Raw genomic sequence first — 19,999 nt, 5'->3', positions numbered from 1 at the left:
CTTGTCGATTCACTGGCTTATCCGTGAAGTTGCGACTGACCATGTGCTGGTTCAACTCAGCTCGGAACGTTGCCAGTCTGAACCAAACGAGTTAACGAATACGATAACGAATACAACCCATGGCCAGGATGTCACGTGATCAAACGTGACCACGTGGAACGAGGAGCTGTTTCTTGACCACGATTCTTTCCGCTTTGCCTCTCCAAATTGGCTTCTCTCTTTCGGCAATCGCTCCTTTAGCCTCGTCTCTAGACCTCCTCCCTTCAGTCAGGCGATTGATCACAGCCGTACGGTTCAAACTGTGCTCTCAACTACTCGTACGTGTTTTCTTTGTACAAGTACTGGAAGTATTCTTGCCGAGAGGGAATGTCCGAGGTGTTGTAGAGTATATACAGTAGTCATAGAGCAGTCTGATGTCATAATGGGCTTGAAAGGCCAAAAAAAATCTAGTTGCGGATCTTTTGCGTCCCCCGACCTTCTCATTTACTTTCGGTTCTTCTCATCGACCCTCACCGATAACCCCAAGGGCCAAAGGGTTAAAGGAGTCCAAAGGTTCTGTAGATGAGTCCGGCGAGTCCAGAAAGTCCGGCGAGTCCAGAAAGTCCGGCGAGTCCAGTCTTCCAGTATTCCAGCTGCCCAGTAACTCCAACAAAGTCCAGCAGATCAGCACCCAATGTAACCCCCAACCACCTTCACTGCCTTTTTCCTCTTTTCCCCATTTCACCGAGCCCGGTGCGTTGGTAGATGCCTGAGGGAGTGGAGAAGGCTCCAGTTCAGATCATTTTTTTTAGAATGATCAGGGCTATGCTGGAGATAACTTGTGGAGATAACTTCTAGCACGCTGACTTCAAGTGTCGACGGACGGCCATGTGCTGACGTTGGCAGAACGTGGTGTCTGTCCAAGTGCTTGATTCGAGTGTTCAAGATCTTAAATGGGTAGTTGATTTGTAGGGAGGTTGTTTCATGTTGATGAAATGAAACCAACCTACTGTACTTCTTACTGGTTTGGATGTCCTTGTGATTGTAGACGTATACCTGGAACTCACAGGGGTCGCTTCATCTCGAGGGTAAAGGACTTTACCCGGTAGTATAATTGTCGCGCGTACTCGGGTGATACTGTCTGTTCCATCTTGCCTGGTACCATGAGATGCGAGATTTGTCAGGACTTGAGTGTTTCAACCGGACTGGAGTTTCAACCGGACTGGAGTTTCAACCGGACTGGAGTTTCAACCGGACTGGAGTGTTTCAACCGCACTAGAGTGTTTCAACCCGGTGGACGGTTTTATTGCAACACCCCGGACTTGTCCCTATTATCGTCTCTGCTGGCCTCAGGGATGCTGTCTGTTTCCTTCTAGACTGGTTGGAGACTATCAGATAAACCCTTTGTGGGGACTAATAGATGATTGCCTTCAAGTCAGATATGTCTCTAAAGGTCTCATTCAGCTACAACTGCCTCCGGTTCGACTGTGTCTAGTCTTGCTCAGAGATACTCCTCTTCCGTCTCAGGCCATGGCTTAAACGGCGATTTCCCAGTCCTCACTCCAGGGCTCTTCCGGTCTGTTATGTGCTCACTGTGTCTTTCTACACACAGCCATAAGACAAGCGACTGTATCCGAAAATGAATTGCTGGATACAATGTTCACCCATCAGTGATCAAAGGTCATAATCATGCGAGATCCGGACCCTTTACAGGGACTGTTGGTGAATTCGTGTGAGGAGTATCGGCTACTATTCCCTATGAAGCTGTTCTGCCCAAACCCATGCACAGTTCAAGACCGATACCTGGAAATCAACACTCTCCAATCAATCAAAACAATGCATTATGCTATAAAATTAAGACTCAATTACATGAGTAACTCCATGCAACACTTGTGGTCCAACAAGACGCACTCTCGTCGTACCCCCCAAGTGCTACACTACCCTCTTCTCCTCGGGAAAATCCTCGTCAGTGATGCCACTCTGCAGGCACATTCCCCTAAACACTCCTCCCTCCTTGACGTACAGCCGATACGGAGTGTCGTACTCGACAATTCTGCCAGCGTCAAGAACCATGATCTTGTCATAGTTCAGGATGGTTCTCAGCCGATGAGCAATGCACAGAATCGTACATTGGGCAAACTCTTGAACAATGGTGGACTGGATCTTGGAGTCTGTCTCATAATCGACCGAACTGGTGGCTTCGTCGAGAATAAGGATTCGAGACATGCGAACTAGAGCTCTAGCCAGCGCCAGCAATTGCCGTTCTCCAAGCGAAAAGTTGGAGCCGTCCTCGTCCACCTGGGTGTCCAGATGGAACTTGACGTGGTTCGAGTCTGTGGCTCCACTCTTGAGTTTGCCCAGATCGGCCTCCTCGACGAGCCACGACCGTCGCAGAGCGTCCCACAGCGCCGCGTCGTCTCGCTGGCCGAACGGGTCAATGTTGGAGCGGATTGTTCCGTTGAACAGAACGGGGTCCTGGGGGATGATTGAAAGCTTTGACCGCAGGTCGTTCAAGCCGATGGTCGATATGTCAACGCCATCAATGGTGACTGTTCCCTGGGACAGCTCCGACAGCCGGTACAGGGCATTCATGATGGACGACTTGCCCGCTCCAGTTCGGCCACAGATACCGACGTGCTCGCCAGGAAGAACGTTGACGGAAATGTCCTTGAGCACCAGGGGAAGACCTGGTCGATACGACATGCTCACATCCTGGAATTCGATTCCACCGCCAGTGGGCCACTCGGGAGGCGGCGCCGTGTCGGGGATGTGGCTTGGTGCCTCTGAGGGCACGTCGTAGGAGTACTGAAAGACTCTCTCAACGGTGTTCATGTTGTTTTCCACCTGTGCGCTCTCTCTGACCATCAGCGTCATCATTCCGACGATTTGCAGAATGTACGACAGCACCAGGCCGGCGGCAGACGGACTGATACTGAACTGGCCAGTGACAGAGAGCATGGCAATGACAAAACAGAGCGAGAAGCCAACTAGATCGACGCGGAAGGCCAGCCAGCGCTGGTTGGCAATCGTCAGAAAGTACGCCGCGTTCATGTTGTCGATGGCCCACTCATTCTTCTTGACAAACGTGGTCTTGTTGCCGTAGGCAGCAATGTTGAAGACTCCGGTGAGCGACTCCTGCATGTGTGAGAAGACGTGACTTCGGTTGATGGAGTCCAGCCGTTTCACCTCTCGTGCCGTACTTCTGTAGTACGAGGAGATGCAGTGGTAGATGAACAGCAAGGGCCCCACGGCGATAGCGAACCACGGCAGGTAGATGATGCACAGAATCATGATACCGATGATCTGACTCAGTGTCAGCAGAAACAGTCGCGTCTGATCACTTATCTCGTTGTCCATGGTGTCGGTGTCTTTACTGAATCGGTTCATGATTCGACCCAGGGGAGTAGTGTCAAAAAAGGACATGGGAGCGTGCAGAATTCCGTCCACGGCCTCAATGTGCATTTTTGCGGTGGCGTTGTTGCCGATGGTCGTGAGCGTGTAAAAACAGGCAAAAAAGAGAATGCACGTGAGGAAGCCAAACATGACGAAAATGCCGATGTACAGCCCGTCGCCATACTGCGGCCACTTGTCCTCGGTCCAGTACGAGAGCCACACGTTGGTGAAGAGCATGACGAAGACCGAGACAACCAGCAGCGTCAGAAAAATGGGCAGCACAGCATACCCAATCATGCCTCCGCCATACTTAATGTAGGTAAGGTAGACCTTTAGAGGCACGGCCTTGACGGAGCGGCCCTCGGCGGCAATCAGCTTGCCGTCTTTGGCCTTGTCCTCATCCACTTGCGCCACAGTGGCAACGGTGGTTTTAGCGTCCTTCTCTTGCAGCGAGGTGTTGGTGGCCGCCCTGACCAACTCGTCGAGCACCGACTCGGACGAGTCACTGATCCGGTCGATGGAGTGACGTCGCTTGGTCTCGGCCTGCTCCTCCAGCACCTTAAGGTCACGTGGAGCGTCCAACGTGGCTCCCTCCACCACCACCTCTTCTGCCTCCATATCATAGGGCGCCAGCTCCTCCTCCTCCTCCTCCTGCTTGGAACCAAACTCCATAAGATGAGCGAAGCCGGGCTCGCTCCGCATCAGCTCGTCACGTGACCCCACACGGATGGCGCCCGAGCCGTCGAGAAAGATGATTCGGTCCGCCTGGTCGATCAAGCCAAGTTGGTGAGTTGCCAGCAGCCGCGTGTGTCCGCCCATGTGGCCTAGAATGCAGTTTTCCATGATGTGTTTGCCCACGTGACTGTCGACAGCGGACAGAACGTCATCCAGCAGAATGATGGACGGGTTTCGGTACGCCATGGTGGCCAGCGAGATACGTGCCTTTTGGCCGCCGGAAAGCGTGATACCTCGCTCTCCCACCTCGGTGGCATCTCCTCCAGGCAGGATTTCAAAATCGCGTTCCAGAGCACACGCGTGGATCACCTTGGAGTAGAGCGCCTGGTCGAACGGCTGTCCAAACAGAATGTTGTCTCTAATGGTGGCGTTGTGGACCCAAGGCGAAGGCGAAAAGATCATTTCTCCGGCAACGGTGACGGAGCCGGCGGTTTTGACCATGAGGCCCGCAATGGCGGAAAGCAGCGACGATTTGCCAGTGCCTACGGCGCCGGTGATGACAATGAATTCACCGGACTTGACGGTGAGCGAAATGTCGTTAAGCCCGACGAATTGGGGGACGGAAGAGGAGCTGGAGGAGGCGTCGGAGGCGGCGTCGGAGGTAGAGTCCTGGGAGATTGCGTCTGGAATGCCCGCCAAGGTCTTGGCGTCGGCCTTGGCGATGGCGCCGGTCTTGGCGTCGATGACCGTTGTCTTGGCCCCCTTGGCGCCGACGCCCTCGCTTCCCTCACCCTCCTCGCCCTCGCCCCCTTCCTCGGTCTCATCCTTCCAAATGAAACTCGCTTGATCAACGACAATGGCATCGCCCTTCTCTCCAATTTCAGGGTCCGTGATAACGTAATTAACCTGCTCGCCAGCAAACAGAAACCCCTGGATTCGCTTGAGTGCCACAAACGCGTCAATCGACGTCGAAGTCGACAGCGGCAGAAGCATGAGTGGCATTCGCAGCAGGTTGAACAGCGACAGCGACGAAAAGACCTTGGCGGCGTCGAGGTCCCGACCCGTTTTGTACATGACCACAAACGATAGCATGGAGGCGATGGTGGGGACACCGACGAAAATAGCGTTGAGGGCGTTTCGAATCACCAGCAGCTTTTTCACGCCCTTGAGCTCCTCCTTTCGAATCTCCATGACTCGGTCCTTGTACGGCAACTCCCAAGCGTAGAACTTGATGACTCGCATACTCTGGAGAATTTCCTTCATCATGGAAATACGTCTGTCAGTGAGCGCAGTGACGATTCGTCGTTGTTTCATTATTGTTCGAGAGATTCGAGCCACCGCCAGAATGCAGATGATGATGACGGCGATTCCTACCAGCGCCGCGGGGCCCAGATTGACAATGAGAATGACAATGGCAATGGCCATGGAGACGGGAAAGGTCCAAGAAAAGTGGAAGAAGCCGAGGCAGAAATCCACCTTGTGACAGTCAGTGCCCAGCAGGTTGGTGATCTGGCCGTTAGTGTACTTGAGTCGCGACTTTGCGCTGAGATTGAGTGATTTTTTGTAGATGGAGTGGGACAGCACTGCTCGGCACTGGGCGCCCATCATCATCGAGTAGTAGAGCATCATGTTCATGAAGTAGGACGCCACGGCGATCATGAGGGTGACGCCGATGGCAAGCCCCACGCCTCTGCCAATGCTCGGCGGCGCGTGGGTGTATCTGTCGCCCACAAACTTGATGAGTTGTCGGGACACCAGCGGGTTGAGGGTCTGGGCGCAGTCAAAGATGATTTTGCAGATGGCCGACCACCAGAAGCGGAACCGGAAGGTGGCAAGGAGCGCGAGAATGATGGCGTACTTGGGCACCTGGTCGGGGTCGTTGGGGTCGAAGACAAACGCCGACTCGTCAAAAGCGGGGTTGCTTTTGCGCTGCTTGGCCTTGTATTTTTCCACGTGTTTTGCCACGATGCGCTCGAGGTTTGCCTGGAACTTGTCGGTCATCTCCTCGGCTCGGTAGGAGCCGGTAATATTCCACAGATCTTCTTGGTTAACGGGGCGAAGATATCCGACCTGGGTTAGCGAGAACTTGAGATCGCGATTAGTTGGCGAGCAGATTTGAGGGAGTGAACTAAATGTCCAAGTACTTATCAGCTAATGTCTGCAATCAGAAAGACGGCAATATCACTGATAAGCTGATGGCGAGATTGAAACCAGACGGTTCACGTTGGAGACTTCAGACACATGACCAGCAGACGGAGCGAGTTGCGGAGCTATGGGCAGTGGCAGAACTGGCAGTGGCAGAACTGGCAGGCGGAAAATCCAGAGTGGTCATGTGACAGCCCAAAATCTGAAACCCTGATTCATAACAGGTGAAGTTGGAATTAACACAGAACCACAGAACCACAGAACCACAGAACCGCAGAACCGCAGAACCGCAGAACTGATCCAGACCCACATCAGACTCTGCATCTCTCCCCACCACTTGCCACCAGTAGTGAACGGAGCAGGAAATTCCCATCACTCTTCTTCCATAATGCCATCACTCTTCATCCAGAATGCCCCACCGCTCTTTGCCACCGGTCTTCTGAGCCACCACCATATCACCAATGCCAACCTCTGTCCGTCCAAATCTCCAACCCTCCAACCCCCCAACCCTCCAAAACGCCAAAAGCGCCAAAAAAATAACTCCCCCTCCCCGTTCCCCTCCCCGTTCCCTCCCCGTTCCACACTCACCTTCATCAACGGATTGAGCCACGACCAGGTCGCCTTGGAGTACCACCCGGCCTTTTCCTCGGGAAAGTCCTCCCGCTCGCTATCGTCGCGAAACGGCGGCACCTTGGTGCCCACGAACGGAGACAACAGTCGAAAGTTGCGCATTTGTCGAGCCGGTCTTGTCGAGGTTTTTGTTGGAGCGAAAAACCGTCCGCCCCAGCAGCTGGGATTAGTATAAGTACAAACGGCACTTTGCAGCAAACTGATAAGGTTAGACTTTTTTGGGACGAGATGATGATCGGGGTCCGATGGGGCGTCTTTTTTTATACTGTGGTCATCGAACGACACAAAAAGAACCCCTATCGAAAATCCGAAAAGTGCATCTTGCTAAGCTTCCCTCAATATCTCTAAATATGCAACAAAATCGACATTTTGCCCAATATTCACCAACCCAGCCAAGTGTCCCCGGACATATCTCCGAAAGCCTATTTGTCGAGCCTTGCATATGACCAAAAGTCCATTTGTCAGCAAATTAAAGAAAAAAACCAACGAAAAAATGCAAGGAAAATTGCAACAAAAAAACGAAGCCAGCAAAAAAACCCACTAAAGTCACGTGAAACCTCCCTGTCTTCCGCTGACTAAGATTCTCCACGAGAATCATTGCTTCTACAACACTCTACAAACCACTGTTGTCGGAGTCCGAAACCTAGCACGGCGAGCCGTGCCGTAGTGTCACAAGCGGCGCAGTCGTATTACCGGCGGGGGCAGGCCGACGGACTTGGCGACTGGGACGGACATATCCCGTTTTTAGTGCCAAAGGATTGCACACGACTAGTTTAGCGCCGTTTGGAGGTACGGGTTGGGCAAGGGGACTTGTCGATGGGAAATGGAGATATAGGCAGCCGGACTCCGGACCACGAGACTCTCCACGGTCTACGGTCGATTGACATCTCCAAAGTCAATTCCTCTCCTCGCCCCCAGGTCTGTCTAGAGTTCATTCCAGCTGCATATCATAGGCCAAAGTGGCTGATAAGAACCAAAGTTTGAACCAGACGAAACGGGAAGCGGCAAACGGGAGGAGACATGGCCTTCAGAATGTGAGCCGACCGGCCGTGCCGTCTGCAACCACGTTACCCATTCAACTGGTCTTGGCTCAGAGCAGTCAGACTGCGTTTTGCTTTCCCCACTTGTCCCTCCAACTGCTCTTTCCCTCCCAACTTTTATCCCATCGGACTCTGACTGAAACCCACGCAAAAGTCGGACTAAACGACAGTCGCAACAATCAGAAAATTATTTCCAGCACGTGACTGTCATTGCGGCGATGATTTCTCGATTTCCCCGATTTTTCCGATTTTCTCTGGGTTCTCCGTAATCTCCTCTCCATCTCCATTATTGCTATATTGAACCTTGATCCACAGCGAAGGTTCCTTGTCTCAGTTTTGGGACAGAGCTGGACGACCAAAACGATAACGAAGTTCGGAAAAAAACACGTGATGGCACACATGAACCCATAAAGACCATTACTAAGCCCGTTACTAAGCTCCTTCTCATCGACCCCCGCTCCAGCTGACCCAAATCAACTCCACCGCACATAGACCCAAACGGCCCCGGCTAAGAATCTTTAAAGCCGACTCCATTGGTCCATGGTGGCGTTAGAGTTCACCACCAAGGTGGAAATGGTCACGTGATCCGGTAGTAGGTGATGTGATCCGGTGGTATGTCACGTGACAACGAATCCGGGGGTTGTGGCTTTTGGGTTGGTGGGTCCGGGTCTCAGTGGCCGGGTGTCATGTGACAAACAACCATGTCTCTCTCTCATGTCTCTCGTAATCATAATTGCACTTGGCAACATTTAGAGTTTGAAATTTGGTGGACAAGGGGTGGTCAAAAAAAGCCAGTGTTGCAGGTCAGGGAAACGGCAAGATCACGCGGACTGCGAGAGTGGTCCATACACGCAGACAGATCGGTTCAGTGTGACGGCTTGGACGCTGGACGACCAGACTGGTGGGAACTGGTGGACCAGACCAGTGTCTCGGAAGACTGAGACAGGCCATCCGTGAGACAAGAACGGGAGACTGATCCGTGAGACGGACCGAAACCGTGGATCTGTAACACATTGTCGCACTTACGTCAGTATGCGTGTCACACACCAGCTCCAAGCTCAGCAAGGAAACATGTGAGTCTCGGTCGGACGTTGTCTGGGAGCATGAGATTGGCCGACGATCATGCAGGACCCATGAGGGCTGACGGTCAATAACAGCAGATGACTTTTGGGTTTTTCGACGCTGGGAAATAATGGTTGGCTTTAGAGTGAACCAGAATAGGTCTCAGGGTTGTGATTTCCTAACGTCATCGCTCATTAGGTGAACCGAAGGACCGAGGGCTGGTGACAGACACGGAGCGTCACCTGGCCAATATGATGACACTCCGACTGACAGATGGTGAGAGGACCCCATCTGAGCAGTTGTTTTCCAATTCTTCCTGAAGATACCGGCGACAGGGCGAGCATGTCCGTGGGTTCACTCATTCTGATCGTAAATGAGTGTGGTTGGGTGTCTGCAGTGACCAGAATGCTGGGGCGTCTGTGCGTGGTCATGACTGTGTCTTTGGACTTTCTGCATAAAGCAATACAGACTTTACGTTGCAGACATGACGCCGGATGTCTGGAGTTGCTAATGATCGGTGCGCATATTCACTCAGACTACTCAATCGAGTTCAAAGCCTCATCATAGTCTCTGAAAATAAAAGCCAAGACGAGTTCTCCTCTTCATGTGCTGACATTCAGTCATGTATCGTGATGTCTCATTCGGTGTACTGCATTCAGTCAAGGTATCGGGGTGTCTCATTCAGTGTGCAGACTTCAGCCCTGCGGCTTCATACCTGTCCTTCATATCTGCTTCATCACACGACTGCTCACTGCCACATTCGACACGGTGAGCTGCGGACCTTTCGACGCCCGTGGCATGGGATCGGGTTTCCGTTGTGTGGGACTAAGCGCTATGAGCTATAGCTGAGCTGTGGCAGATAGGGGAAGTAGTCCGAATGGAGCCATCAAGAGGCACCAAAGGGAGACCAATAAAAAGGGAAACCAAAGGGAGACCAAAGGGAAACCAAAAGGAGGGCAAAAGGAAAGCAAAGAGAAAGAAAAGAGAGAGGCACATCAAAAAAACTCGTCTATTCAGCGATATGCCAATTCTTTCGTCATCACCAATACTGCCGCTACTAGTTCAAAAGTGGTACCGTTGGATCGCCCCGGTCCGGGGAGTTTAGTCATGGGCGAATTTTCCCGTCCACGCCGTCGAGAGGCAAAATGCACACACAAAGACACGAAATACAGCCTCCCTCGACGTCACGCCTAATTGTTAGACTGAAAACGTTCGACTACGATGAGTATTGACAAAACAGAGTTTGGAAAGATGCAGCCACCCTGCATATGCAGTCTTATCGCATAATATTATTACCTTAAATGTAGCATACGAAATACAAGATATACGGGGAAAATTCTGTCTGAATAGATTCTATTGATAATTGGCGTACTCCAGACATCAGGTGAAACGTGGGGAGAAGTGTTTTTTTTTTTTGTGTGTGTTTAAATCGTTCAATTTTTTTGATCGTTTTTTAAATTGTTTTTTATACGGTTCTTTGTTCTTTCTTTGTCCTTATTTCTTCCTTCTTGGTCTCCTTCTTGATCTTCCTTCGTTTCTTCCTCCTTAGTTCGCTTTCGCCTTTCGGTTTTCTGGTTAAAAACACAAACATAAAATTACAATATATAACCCATCTCTCTCCCTCTTCTTCTCTCCATCTACCTCTAATTGCGACGACAGTGGGGCGAGGCGACAGAGCGCAGGGGACCCGGACCAGAACCATGGAAGATACGGGCGGTCGGTTACGTCACTCGCGATATTGTCCCTGCAACCCACCATATGACAGCGCTCATCCAACACCAATGTCACCCATGGCTCTGCCGCTCGCCTCACTCCTTCTTCCCCTCCAGCTCCTGGTACTTGCCCTTCCACGTCTCCGCCTCCCGCCAGGCCCGCTGCAGCTCAATCTTGAGCCGGTTGTTCTGCGCCGACGTCTCCGTCACCTGGTTCATGAGACTAAACTTGTCCATGGCAGCCTTCTGAGTCCGCGCGTCGTCCTGCTCCTTGAGCTGCTTAATGAACTCGATGGCGTTCTTGAGAATCTGGCCCTTGTTCTTCTCGCTCGTGGCAATGAGCTCCGCAAGCGTGTTGATGCCGTCATTGATGGTCTCGCGCCGTCGCCGCTCCACCTCCTTGTGGTTGTCGCGCCGCATCTGGTGCCACTGCTCGGAGCCCACGGGCGGCTTGGCCGAGTTGGGCGCCTGGTTGTAGGGGTTGAGATCGAGCTCGTAGGGCTGCGTCACGTGTGCCTGCTGCGGCACGTGCTGGTTGATAGCCGTCATGCCGTGGTGCACGTGCGAGTCAAGCCCTTGGCCCTGGTCCTGGCTCACGTGCTGGCCCAGTCCCTGCTGCTGCTGCTGCTGTTGCACATGGTTCTGCGGGTCCTGCTGCTGCTGCTGCACGTGGTTCTGTGTGTCCTGCTGCACGTGGCTCTGTTGGTCCTGCTGCTGCACGTGACCCTGCTGCTCCTGCTGCTGCTGAACGTGGCCCTGCTGCTCCTGCTGCTGATGTTGCTGCTGCTGCGGCACATGGCCCTGTGCGTCGTCGGTCACATGCTCATTCACGTGCTCCAGCGTCTGCCGCAGCACGTCCGCGGCCTTGACACTGTCGTCGTGGTCCTTCTTTTCCTGGACAGCTTGCGGGCCACGGCGGCCAACAGGCGGCAGCCGCATCGCTCTCGTTGAGCTCGTCCTTGTCGTCAATCGCCTCCTCGGAGACCATCACCTCCTGCTTGAGGCGCTTGGTGATGGCCTCGTCCTCGCTGGTGGTTGACCGAGTTCTTCGGATGGCGGACATTGTGTTTGTTGGGGTTGGTTGAATTTAATGAGCTTTTGTTGAACTGGATGTTCTCTGGTCAAAATAGCGAAACTTGGAGCAAACCTAGTTCAGCTTTAGTTGGCGGTTGATATGAAGCAATTCGACGGTCGAGAACTCACGTGATTCGGGGAACAGGGAAATTGACTGAGGAATTGACTGCTGACTCTGCTGATTGGACTGCAGAGTGGCGCTCGAGGGTGCTGTGTACAGCCAAATAGGGAGCTCGGTGAATTTGGCGGGGAGTTGAAATTTGAAAAGACGAGGCGGGTTCTCCTCGGTCACGTGATCAAAATTACGGCGGCGGATTGCTCGTACTAGTTCTCTGGCGTGTTTTGTGTCGTGTTCTGTTATCTGGCCAAAAAATAACGTGACTATACGTTATCATAACGTGACTCCCAATATATATATATAATCGGACAAGGTTAAGTTGGAGTTAAATGAGCTGACAATGTGACCTCGATCACGTGACCGCGGGGAGCGAGAGAGCAGCCCCGTAGGAGTGGGGGTCACGTGATCGAGGAACCCGGGGTCCCGCCGTCGTCGGGGATTTGCCCTATATTTGTTTTGGTCACGTGAAAACCCCGTGACGAACTCTTGGATTGGGGGGCACCCGTGACTTACCCTGCCGTGATAGAGTTTACATTCCTGAAACCTTGTTGCACGTGCGGTGTTTGGACGGGGTTTTTGTTGTAAGCAGGAGAGAGGTTGGGGTCATGTAAGTGAAGGCATTGGAGTGAGCGTGGGATTTGGAGTCCAACGGTACCGATCACGTGACATCCTTCCTCTGAACTCGCCCCGTTTTGAGCGTTTTTGGATTTGTTCTCAGTTCGGCCGGGTAATTATGTCAGGTGAGGGGTTGGGGTCAGGTGATTGGCTGGAATGATCACGTGCAATAGAAGGAGTCAGCCGGGCGGAACTGAGTCGGCAGAAGCTGGAAGGGCACGGTTGGGTACTGTTGAGTCACGTGACTCGACCGGTGGGAGTATTTTATTTTTTGGTATTCATTTTAGTGGGAATTTCAGTCTGAATTTTAAGTCTGTGATTGTGGGTTTTAATTGGGGTAAGTATGGGGAGTGGATTGTGCACTTTTTGATGAAAAAAGTTGGCAGAGGCGGCCAACGAGAGGGTGTGTTTTGTAGCTGGTCATGTGAGGAGTAGATTTGTAGTTTCGGGGTTTTATTTAGTGTATTAGTCAGCTAAATAGATTGATAAAAGGGGATGCTTGAAGATTTAAAGGTACTGTACATGAATTGGAATTGGGTGAGAACTTGAATGGTATTTGAGGAGTGCTAGAGATTAGGTAATATAGAGAGAACTTTTAAGAAAGATCGGGGAATGGCATTTGAGCTGGTGTCGTTTTGATTGGGTGAATATTGACTGGATTGTTATGAGAAATGGAGAAGAAAGGTGGGGGTAGATTGAAGTGTGTTGGATGGAAGGTGAGCTTACGAAATCGAACAAAATGGGATGGTTTTGAGTGGAGAGTTGATCCACGTTGGGTCCTCGTCTGATTCGGGTAGACCTGAGAAAATTGGAGCATTTTTATTTATTTTTATTTTTATTTTATTTTATTTTATTTTATTATAATTTTGTGGTCCTGTTAGTTGCGTATTTTTGTTGGAGATATGATAGCCGGGGACTTACAAGTAGTTGGGATATTGAGGCGGTTGGAGAAAAGATGGGAAGGAGTTTGTATGGAAAACACGTGAAAAGTGGAAAAGAGAACATTGGTCAGTAGATGGTGGAGTTGGAGTGATGATTATGGACACAGTGGAGAGTGAGAATGGGCAATCATTTAAAAAAATTCTATACCACATTGGTCTTGGTTTCAGGAGAGATACCAAGTAGTTTGTAAGAGAAAAGATGACTATTCAGACATGAAAAGGCAATTTGAATTGAGAAAATTGAAAACAGACCAAAATTTGTCGAGATATAACGTCTATCTCTCTTAACTAACTCGAGTTCTAATTAATTCAAGAAATTCAAGTAATTAAGTAATTAGGTATAATTAAATAGTTCAAGAAATTTAAGTAATTCAAGTAATTAAATAATTCAAGTAATTCAAGTAATTAAATAATCCAAGTAATTAAGTATTTCGAGTAATTAAGTAATGCAAGTAATTCCTGTCCCCACAAATTTAGCAAGATGCACACCTGCAGATTATGCACTGAACCTAAGCGAATACGAGCAAATCGATCAAGTGACTCAACTTACAGAGTGACCTGCCAAAGTGACTTCAGATGGTAATGTAATTGTTATAGATGGACTGTGATACGATTCAGTCTAGTTGACTTTGAATCCCGGTACATAATTACGTAAGAAATCCAGCTCGGTTGAGAACGTAATCGAGTAATCACATATTGATGGAGTCTTAGAGAGACAGATTAAGACTGCCATAAGAGAGATAACGCCAACTCCTCCCTCCACCAGCTTACATAACTCCTGCGGCACATCATCACCTGCCCAAGGTTTGTAAAATGGGCTGATGCAACGTTGCAACGGTTACACTCTCGCTTAAAACTGGGTTCGGAACAAGGACATGTTCGGAGTCACGTGAACAAAATACCACGTGCGACAACACGTGTGGTGACAGAGCGGTAACCAACTCTGGCTAACACATGATTGACACGTGATCGGATATATATTGACAATCCCGTGCCGCTGCGGTTCCGGTCACCTGACTCCATCCACTGGACTTGCGGGTTGTCATGCCCGCCTGTCCAGAACGAGGAGAATCATGTGATCTGTAAGAGAAGAGCGGTGAGCCACTTGGGACTAGGTTGCGTATTCATAAGTACATACTAGTGCTGAGATGAGTAAGTCAATCACTAACGAAGGAGGAGATGAATACAACTTGAACATGATTTACAACACAACAAATACGATTCTTACCGAGACTCCACCCGCACTATAGGAGTGCTTTTGCCGTTTTCTGACTTCAAAGGTCTGACTTTAGTTCTCATAATTTCTTTTAATTCTTTTAATTTATTTTCAATGTAAATTTTAATCTTTTTAATCTTTTTTAATCTTTTAATCTTTCAAGTCTCAGTCCACTCGCACAGTCAACCACCCCACATTGTAAAAATCAGGAGATGCAGGACGATCCGGGGAAGTCAGGAGATCATGTTAAACCTCACGTGGAGGGTGGCAGTCACGTGACACGCGACGGGGGCTCGCTCGCCGGGGCTGTTTCTGATTCATGCAAACAACAACGACCTACATCTGGTTTTCTTTCCGCCGCAGAATTGCTTCTGTGGTGTGGAAAACCTCCATTTTGTCTCAACCAGTGTGTCTGAGATGAATCATGACATCAGAGTCTGTTCTAGATCGACCAATTTGCATTCGGGTCATTTCGAGAAGTGGTGTGGTTGAAGTGTGAAAGTTTGAAAAAAAAAAAAAAAAAGCCGCAGAAATAAAATCGGAAATAGTAGAAAAAATTATAAAGGGGAAAAATAGATAAAAACCGGCCGAAATATGCATAATAACGGTCACGTGACGTAGAAGAGCAGAAGGAGCCATTTCACGAAGAAACGGTATTTATATTGCGTGTTTTAGAGCAGCATCATGGCAAGCTCTGGGGGGATTTGTTTTGTTCTAAAAATGTTTCTCAAATTTAACCCCTTCGGTTGGAGAATTAAACGAGCGACAAGATGCCCCTTGGGAAGATGTATTATTTGTTTTTTCCCGAATTTATCGACCCAATTGGAGTCGGCACATTTCTTTTCGTATTTCTTTTCGTCCTCCAGTAGGCAACCTAATTCGGAATCGAAAAGTTAGCTGGAAAAATGGGGAAAAATGTCAGTGCAATAAAAGACGTATCAGAACGTGAAAAATCGCCGTCCAAATCCATCGGTGAAGTTTGTATAATTCCCTCACTCTTCTCCATCGAGATATGTCCACTCCCCTTTGTGTCGCTCGTATCAAAACTGTATAGCGAATTATACGGCAAAGTGTAGCATCACGTGAAGGGTGGGATCAGAGCGGTTTGCGTAGGTTAAACTCACGCTAGGCAGAGTTTGGAGCGAATCGGGCTAGAAGGAGAGTTTCTGGAGTTTCTAGAGTTTCTACAGTCAACTTTCAACTGCACAGCCATGTCATTATGTTTCCCAAAGGGGTTGAGGAGTCCAAGGAGGTGTGTGAAAGAGGTTCTGGAGGAAGACTCGGTTTGGACCATTTGATAGTTTTATGTTTTTCGTTTGTGTTTCGTCACCTGGAATTGTTTTTGATTTTAACCGAATATTTTGAATATTAGGCAAAATATTTAAATATTCCGAAAAGGTTGGAAAAAATCAAAATGATATTTTGCCAACCTCCCCCAAAGTTCCATCTACCTCACATGGATGACGCTTTCAATCTCTAATCGCTTTTGGCTCGCAAATTATCCTCCCCCACCGTACTATCGAAATGTTAATCGTGGCAGAAATACATAGTTAATTCGACCAAATCGAACCAGATTTGAATTTGACCATAACAGCTAAATTCTAAACGTCTCCGCGAACATAATGATACCTCTCACGTGACCATACGCCCTCTTTTCACCCCAACCCTCGCATGATTTCTTTTTCAACACGCCATATTCGATAATGGCGCACAAGTCGGTATATAACTGGGGGAATAATTCTGGAAAAAGGGCATTCTCTTTCTCTATATCACCACATCCACCATGTCTACTCATTCCGACACCGACGTGAGCCACGAAAAACGCAGCTTCAAAAAACCCACCATGCCCAATCTGGACTCCGAGTGGCTGACCCAGGTGCTGCTGTATCTCAATCTATCAGTTTTTGCCATGGCTGGCGCCATTGCGCGTCAGGGAATCACTCTTTTGACCGTTTTCACGGGCTCCTACTCTCCTTCGGGGCTTCTATGGTGCAATTTTGGCGGCTGTATCATCATGGGCTGGTTGGAAGAGTCTGACATTTTCGCCGTCATTGAGGAGCAAAAGGGGGTTGAAAAACGCAAGATCCCCCTCTACGTGGGCATTGGCCCCGGCTTTTGCGGCTCTATCACCTCCTTTTCGTCGATTATGCTCGAGGCGTTCCTTTTCGGAGCCAATCAAAACATCCCCAAAGCGGACTACCCTGACGCCGGATACGGAGTGCAGTCTGTCATGGCAATCGGGCTCATTCACTACTCCCTTAGCTTTGCTGGATTACTAATCGGACACCATATCGCCGACTTTTTGCCGATTCCGTGCATGTCTGTGCCATTCGAGCGTGCGGTCTCGTTCGTGATTGGCTGCTGTTCCATTGCTCTTTTCTGTCTCTTTATCATCTTTGCCGCCGTGTGGAAGTCCTGGAGAACCTGGATGTACCTGGGCCTTTGGGCTCTGGCTGGCGCCAACTTTCGATTCCAGTTCTCCCGAATGAACCGACTGGGCTCGGGAAAAAACCCCTGGGGTACTTTCACATCGAATATGATCGGCACCATCATCCTGAGCGTCGGAGTCATTCTGCAAATGGGATTTGTTGGCGATTCGCAGCTCGTGACTAATGTGGTCCAGTGCCAAATCATCGGAGGAATCGCCAACGGCTTCTGCGCTTCCCTGAGCACCGTGAGTGATCTTGTGAACGAATGTTATAACATGAGCTACAAGAGAGCCTATGTCTACGGCTGGTTTACCAATTTTTTCGGATTTAGTCTGATGATTGTGATTCTGGGAAGTTTTACCTGGACAAATTCGTTGACCGCGCCTCATTGCGCATAGGGCAATTCGCGAGGAGTGAGAATTGGGACCACTAACGACGACTCGTGTTTATCATCACGTGATTCTCCGTGTTTACCTCCATGTCACTTACTCTTTGTTCATTTCCTTTCCCCTTTTCCCGTTCAACTCACTCACTCTCTCCAACTCAATATCTAGCCTATTTAATCACCAATAATACCCTCAGTAATGATCTCTTTCCCCGTAAAACGCATTTTTCTTCCCTTCAAAAGTCCCAACATTGCTCTATAACCACTGGGGTATTTCTCGACTCCATCAACGACTTTCGAAAGTGCCCAAAACGTCCAAAAGTTTCCAAGACGCTCACAAGTGCCCAAAAACGCCTAAAAACGCCCCATTCCAGAGATATAGAAGCGGGTACTTGAATAAATACGCAAATAGAGACCAATAAATGGCCCATCGAACTCCTCATCATCCTAGAATCCCCCCACACCAAGTTAGACGAGGTCAGATTGCAACATAATGTATCTGCAATATACTCTACAGAATTTGAACCAGCAAAGATATCGACCCTGGAAGTTCACCCTGGAAGTTCACCAGGGTCTGTCTTGCACCCAATAAACCCCACTATTGAACTATCCAACTTCTTAGAATCTCTTATTCCCTATCTATCTATCTACTCCCCCTCTGCAAACATTATCACGTCCATAAAACTCGATGAAGCGACACCAGGACTTCTCAAACTTGACAAATACATTTGCCGTACGCTCAAAAACCGCTTTTAAAAACCTTCTCCCCCATTGAGCTATTTTTTCAGCCGTTCGGACCAGTTTTTGGACCGTGCCGCGCAAAAAAAAGCAACCAGTAAAACATGCCAAAACCCTGACCAAACCCTGGACAAAAAGAGGTATCGAAAAGTGGACCTGACGAAAAGTGGGCACCGATTGCGCAGAATACAACTGTAGAAATGTTTATTGATTTTCTCCCATTTTGGTCCTCTGGAGCGGCTGCAAGGTTGGCTGATAAATCCGAAACAAATACCCGTAAAATCGAACAAGAGAAACTAAACAAACGGAGCTCCTCTAGAGACTGTCACGTGGATCAGAGAGTAACAATTAACGCACGTGACATTTTATTATTTATATATATATTTATATATACTCTTCGTTGTATAGTTGGTATATTGTCCAAACGACCAAACGACCGAAAAATTGTAAAAAAACGAAAAAAAACCAAAAAAATAACAATGTATTATTACAAAACTAGTTCTGAGCAACTCTGAACTAAAAAAAGTTACTGAGTGAGCATGCAGTTACTTGCACTTATTTGCCTATTGACGCTGCCATTGATTATGCTGTGTTGACACTGTGTAACCCTGATTGAGAGTTGTACCAAGTCGACCTCAACTGGGCAGTTTCACAAAATGAAAAGTGGACCCAAACCATCTAGGGTGGTGATTTGGCAGCAAATAAGAGCTCTGCCAACAGCTATAGGGTCCACCACTAGAGGACCTGCCGCTAGAGAGTCCGCCGAGGATCCACCGCTAGAGGATCCATCCAGGTTCAATCCACCGCCAATCCACCGCGTTCACACCCAACCCATCACTTGCTCAGATACGGCTGGTCAAAGGTGACATGCGGCATTTGTATTCCTCTTAGTGAGACAATCTGAGCATACAGATCTCGCCAGGAAACACAAAGCGGAGGTGAGTGGCAGAAGTCAATCTGCTGAGACAGGAAGTTCTAGCCAGCGTCCCAAAACTGACACCCAGACTGACAACCAGACTGACAACTCGACTGCCAAATATTACTCCCGAATTACAACCTGCGCGAGACAAGCGCTAGTAAGTCAAATCTGCCGAATAGAGCAGCACTTTCCCTGATCTGGGAAACACCCACTCAGACAAGAGCCTGGATGCTCCCCCTACACTCTTGGGAAAATGTCACATCTCTCCCACAACCTGAGTATGCACATCATTTGTACAAACTAGAGATGGTTGTGAACGCGGGTGCGAGGAGCCACTGTTCTTCTCAAGCTGCCGCAGGAGTGCCGGACTCAACTCCCCTGCGACAGCGCCGTAGGGAATGTTGTAGAAGACCAGCTGTGGGCTCCTGACTTCAAGAAGATGCACTCCTCGCTGCCAAGGGGAAGAACAACCGAATGCCAGGACCAAGGCCGCGAACGATACGGTCAATAATGACTCATCCCAGAGTCAAGAAATGAACTCCAAAAAGACTCCACGTGACTCACGTCCGGGTTCATGAAGACCAGCAGTTTAAGTCGTTCTGACAACCTGCAACGAACTAGGGGGCGCTGATCCTCGGTCCGACCCTGGAACACGTGCCAGGGGAATCTAGACACCATCGACAGAGGTTGTAGATCTGCAAAAGACCGACATCTGAGAGATTGCTTCTGTAAACCCCTGATCAGAAACAAATCACTCGTTCCAGCCACAGCCACTACCACAATTGATGTCTTCAGACAGCCGTCGACTGCGCGAACCATAGACGCCGCACCCACTAAACCTCGAACGCTGCAACCATTGAAAAGTGCAACAAGTCACAGGATCAGCCGTGAACGAGATGCAGTCGTTGAGTCGGAGCAACTCACTCAG

The 19,999-nt window shown here is 49.5% G+C and overlaps 4 protein-coding genes across 4 annotated transcripts; 1 reads left to right on the top strand and 3 right to left on the bottom strand.

Annotated features, from left to right (window-relative positions):
• Positions 1-499: 499 nt before the first annotated feature.
• YALI1_D31777g (uncharacterized protein) lies at positions 500-1,144 on the bottom strand (the record flags this gene model as incomplete). The annotated part of the gene is made up of 2 exons (XM_068282844.1): positions 500-617; positions 1,047-1,144. 2 exons carry the CDS (start codon positions 1,142-1,144, stop codon positions 500-502), a joined length of 216 nt encoding a protein of 71 aa, XP_068138945.1.
• A 767-nt stretch (positions 1,145-1,911) lies between these two features.
• On the bottom strand, positions 1,912-6,924 carry YALI1_D31719g (uncharacterized protein; the record flags this gene model as incomplete). The annotated part of the gene is made up of 2 exons (XM_503221.3): positions 1,912-6,117; positions 6,781-6,924. The coding sequence occupies 2 exons, from the start codon at positions 6,922-6,924 to the stop codon at positions 1,912-1,914; spliced, it is 4,350 nt and encodes a 1,449-aa protein (XP_503221.3).
• Positions 6,925-10,732: 3,808 nt separating this feature from the next.
• Positions 10,733-11,575, bottom strand: YALI1_D31672g (uncharacterized protein; the record flags this gene model as incomplete). The annotated part of the gene is made up of 1 exon (XM_503220.3): positions 10,733-11,575. One exon carries the CDS (start codon positions 11,573-11,575, stop codon positions 10,733-10,735), a length of 843 nt encoding a protein of 280 aa, XP_503220.2.
• A 4,808-nt stretch (positions 11,576-16,383) lies between these two features.
• On the top strand, positions 16,384-17,427 carry YALI1_D31624g (uncharacterized protein; the record flags this gene model as incomplete). Its single annotated transcript, XM_503219.3, has 1 exon — positions 16,384-17,427. The coding sequence occupies one exon, from the start codon at positions 16,384-16,386 to the stop codon at positions 17,425-17,427; it is 1,044 nt and encodes a 347-aa protein (XP_503219.1).
• Between the last annotated feature and the right edge of the window lie 2,572 nt (positions 17,428-19,999).

The sequence above is a fragment of the Yarrowia lipolytica genome, chromosome 1D (assembly GCF_001761485.1).
Source record: "Yarrowia lipolytica chromosome 1D, complete sequence".
NCBI classification, from domain to species: Eukaryota; Fungi; Ascomycota; class Dipodascomycetes; order Dipodascales; genus Yarrowia; species Yarrowia lipolytica.
Note: the sequence above shows the minus strand (reverse complement) of the source record. Positions and strands in the feature narration are given on the sequence as shown.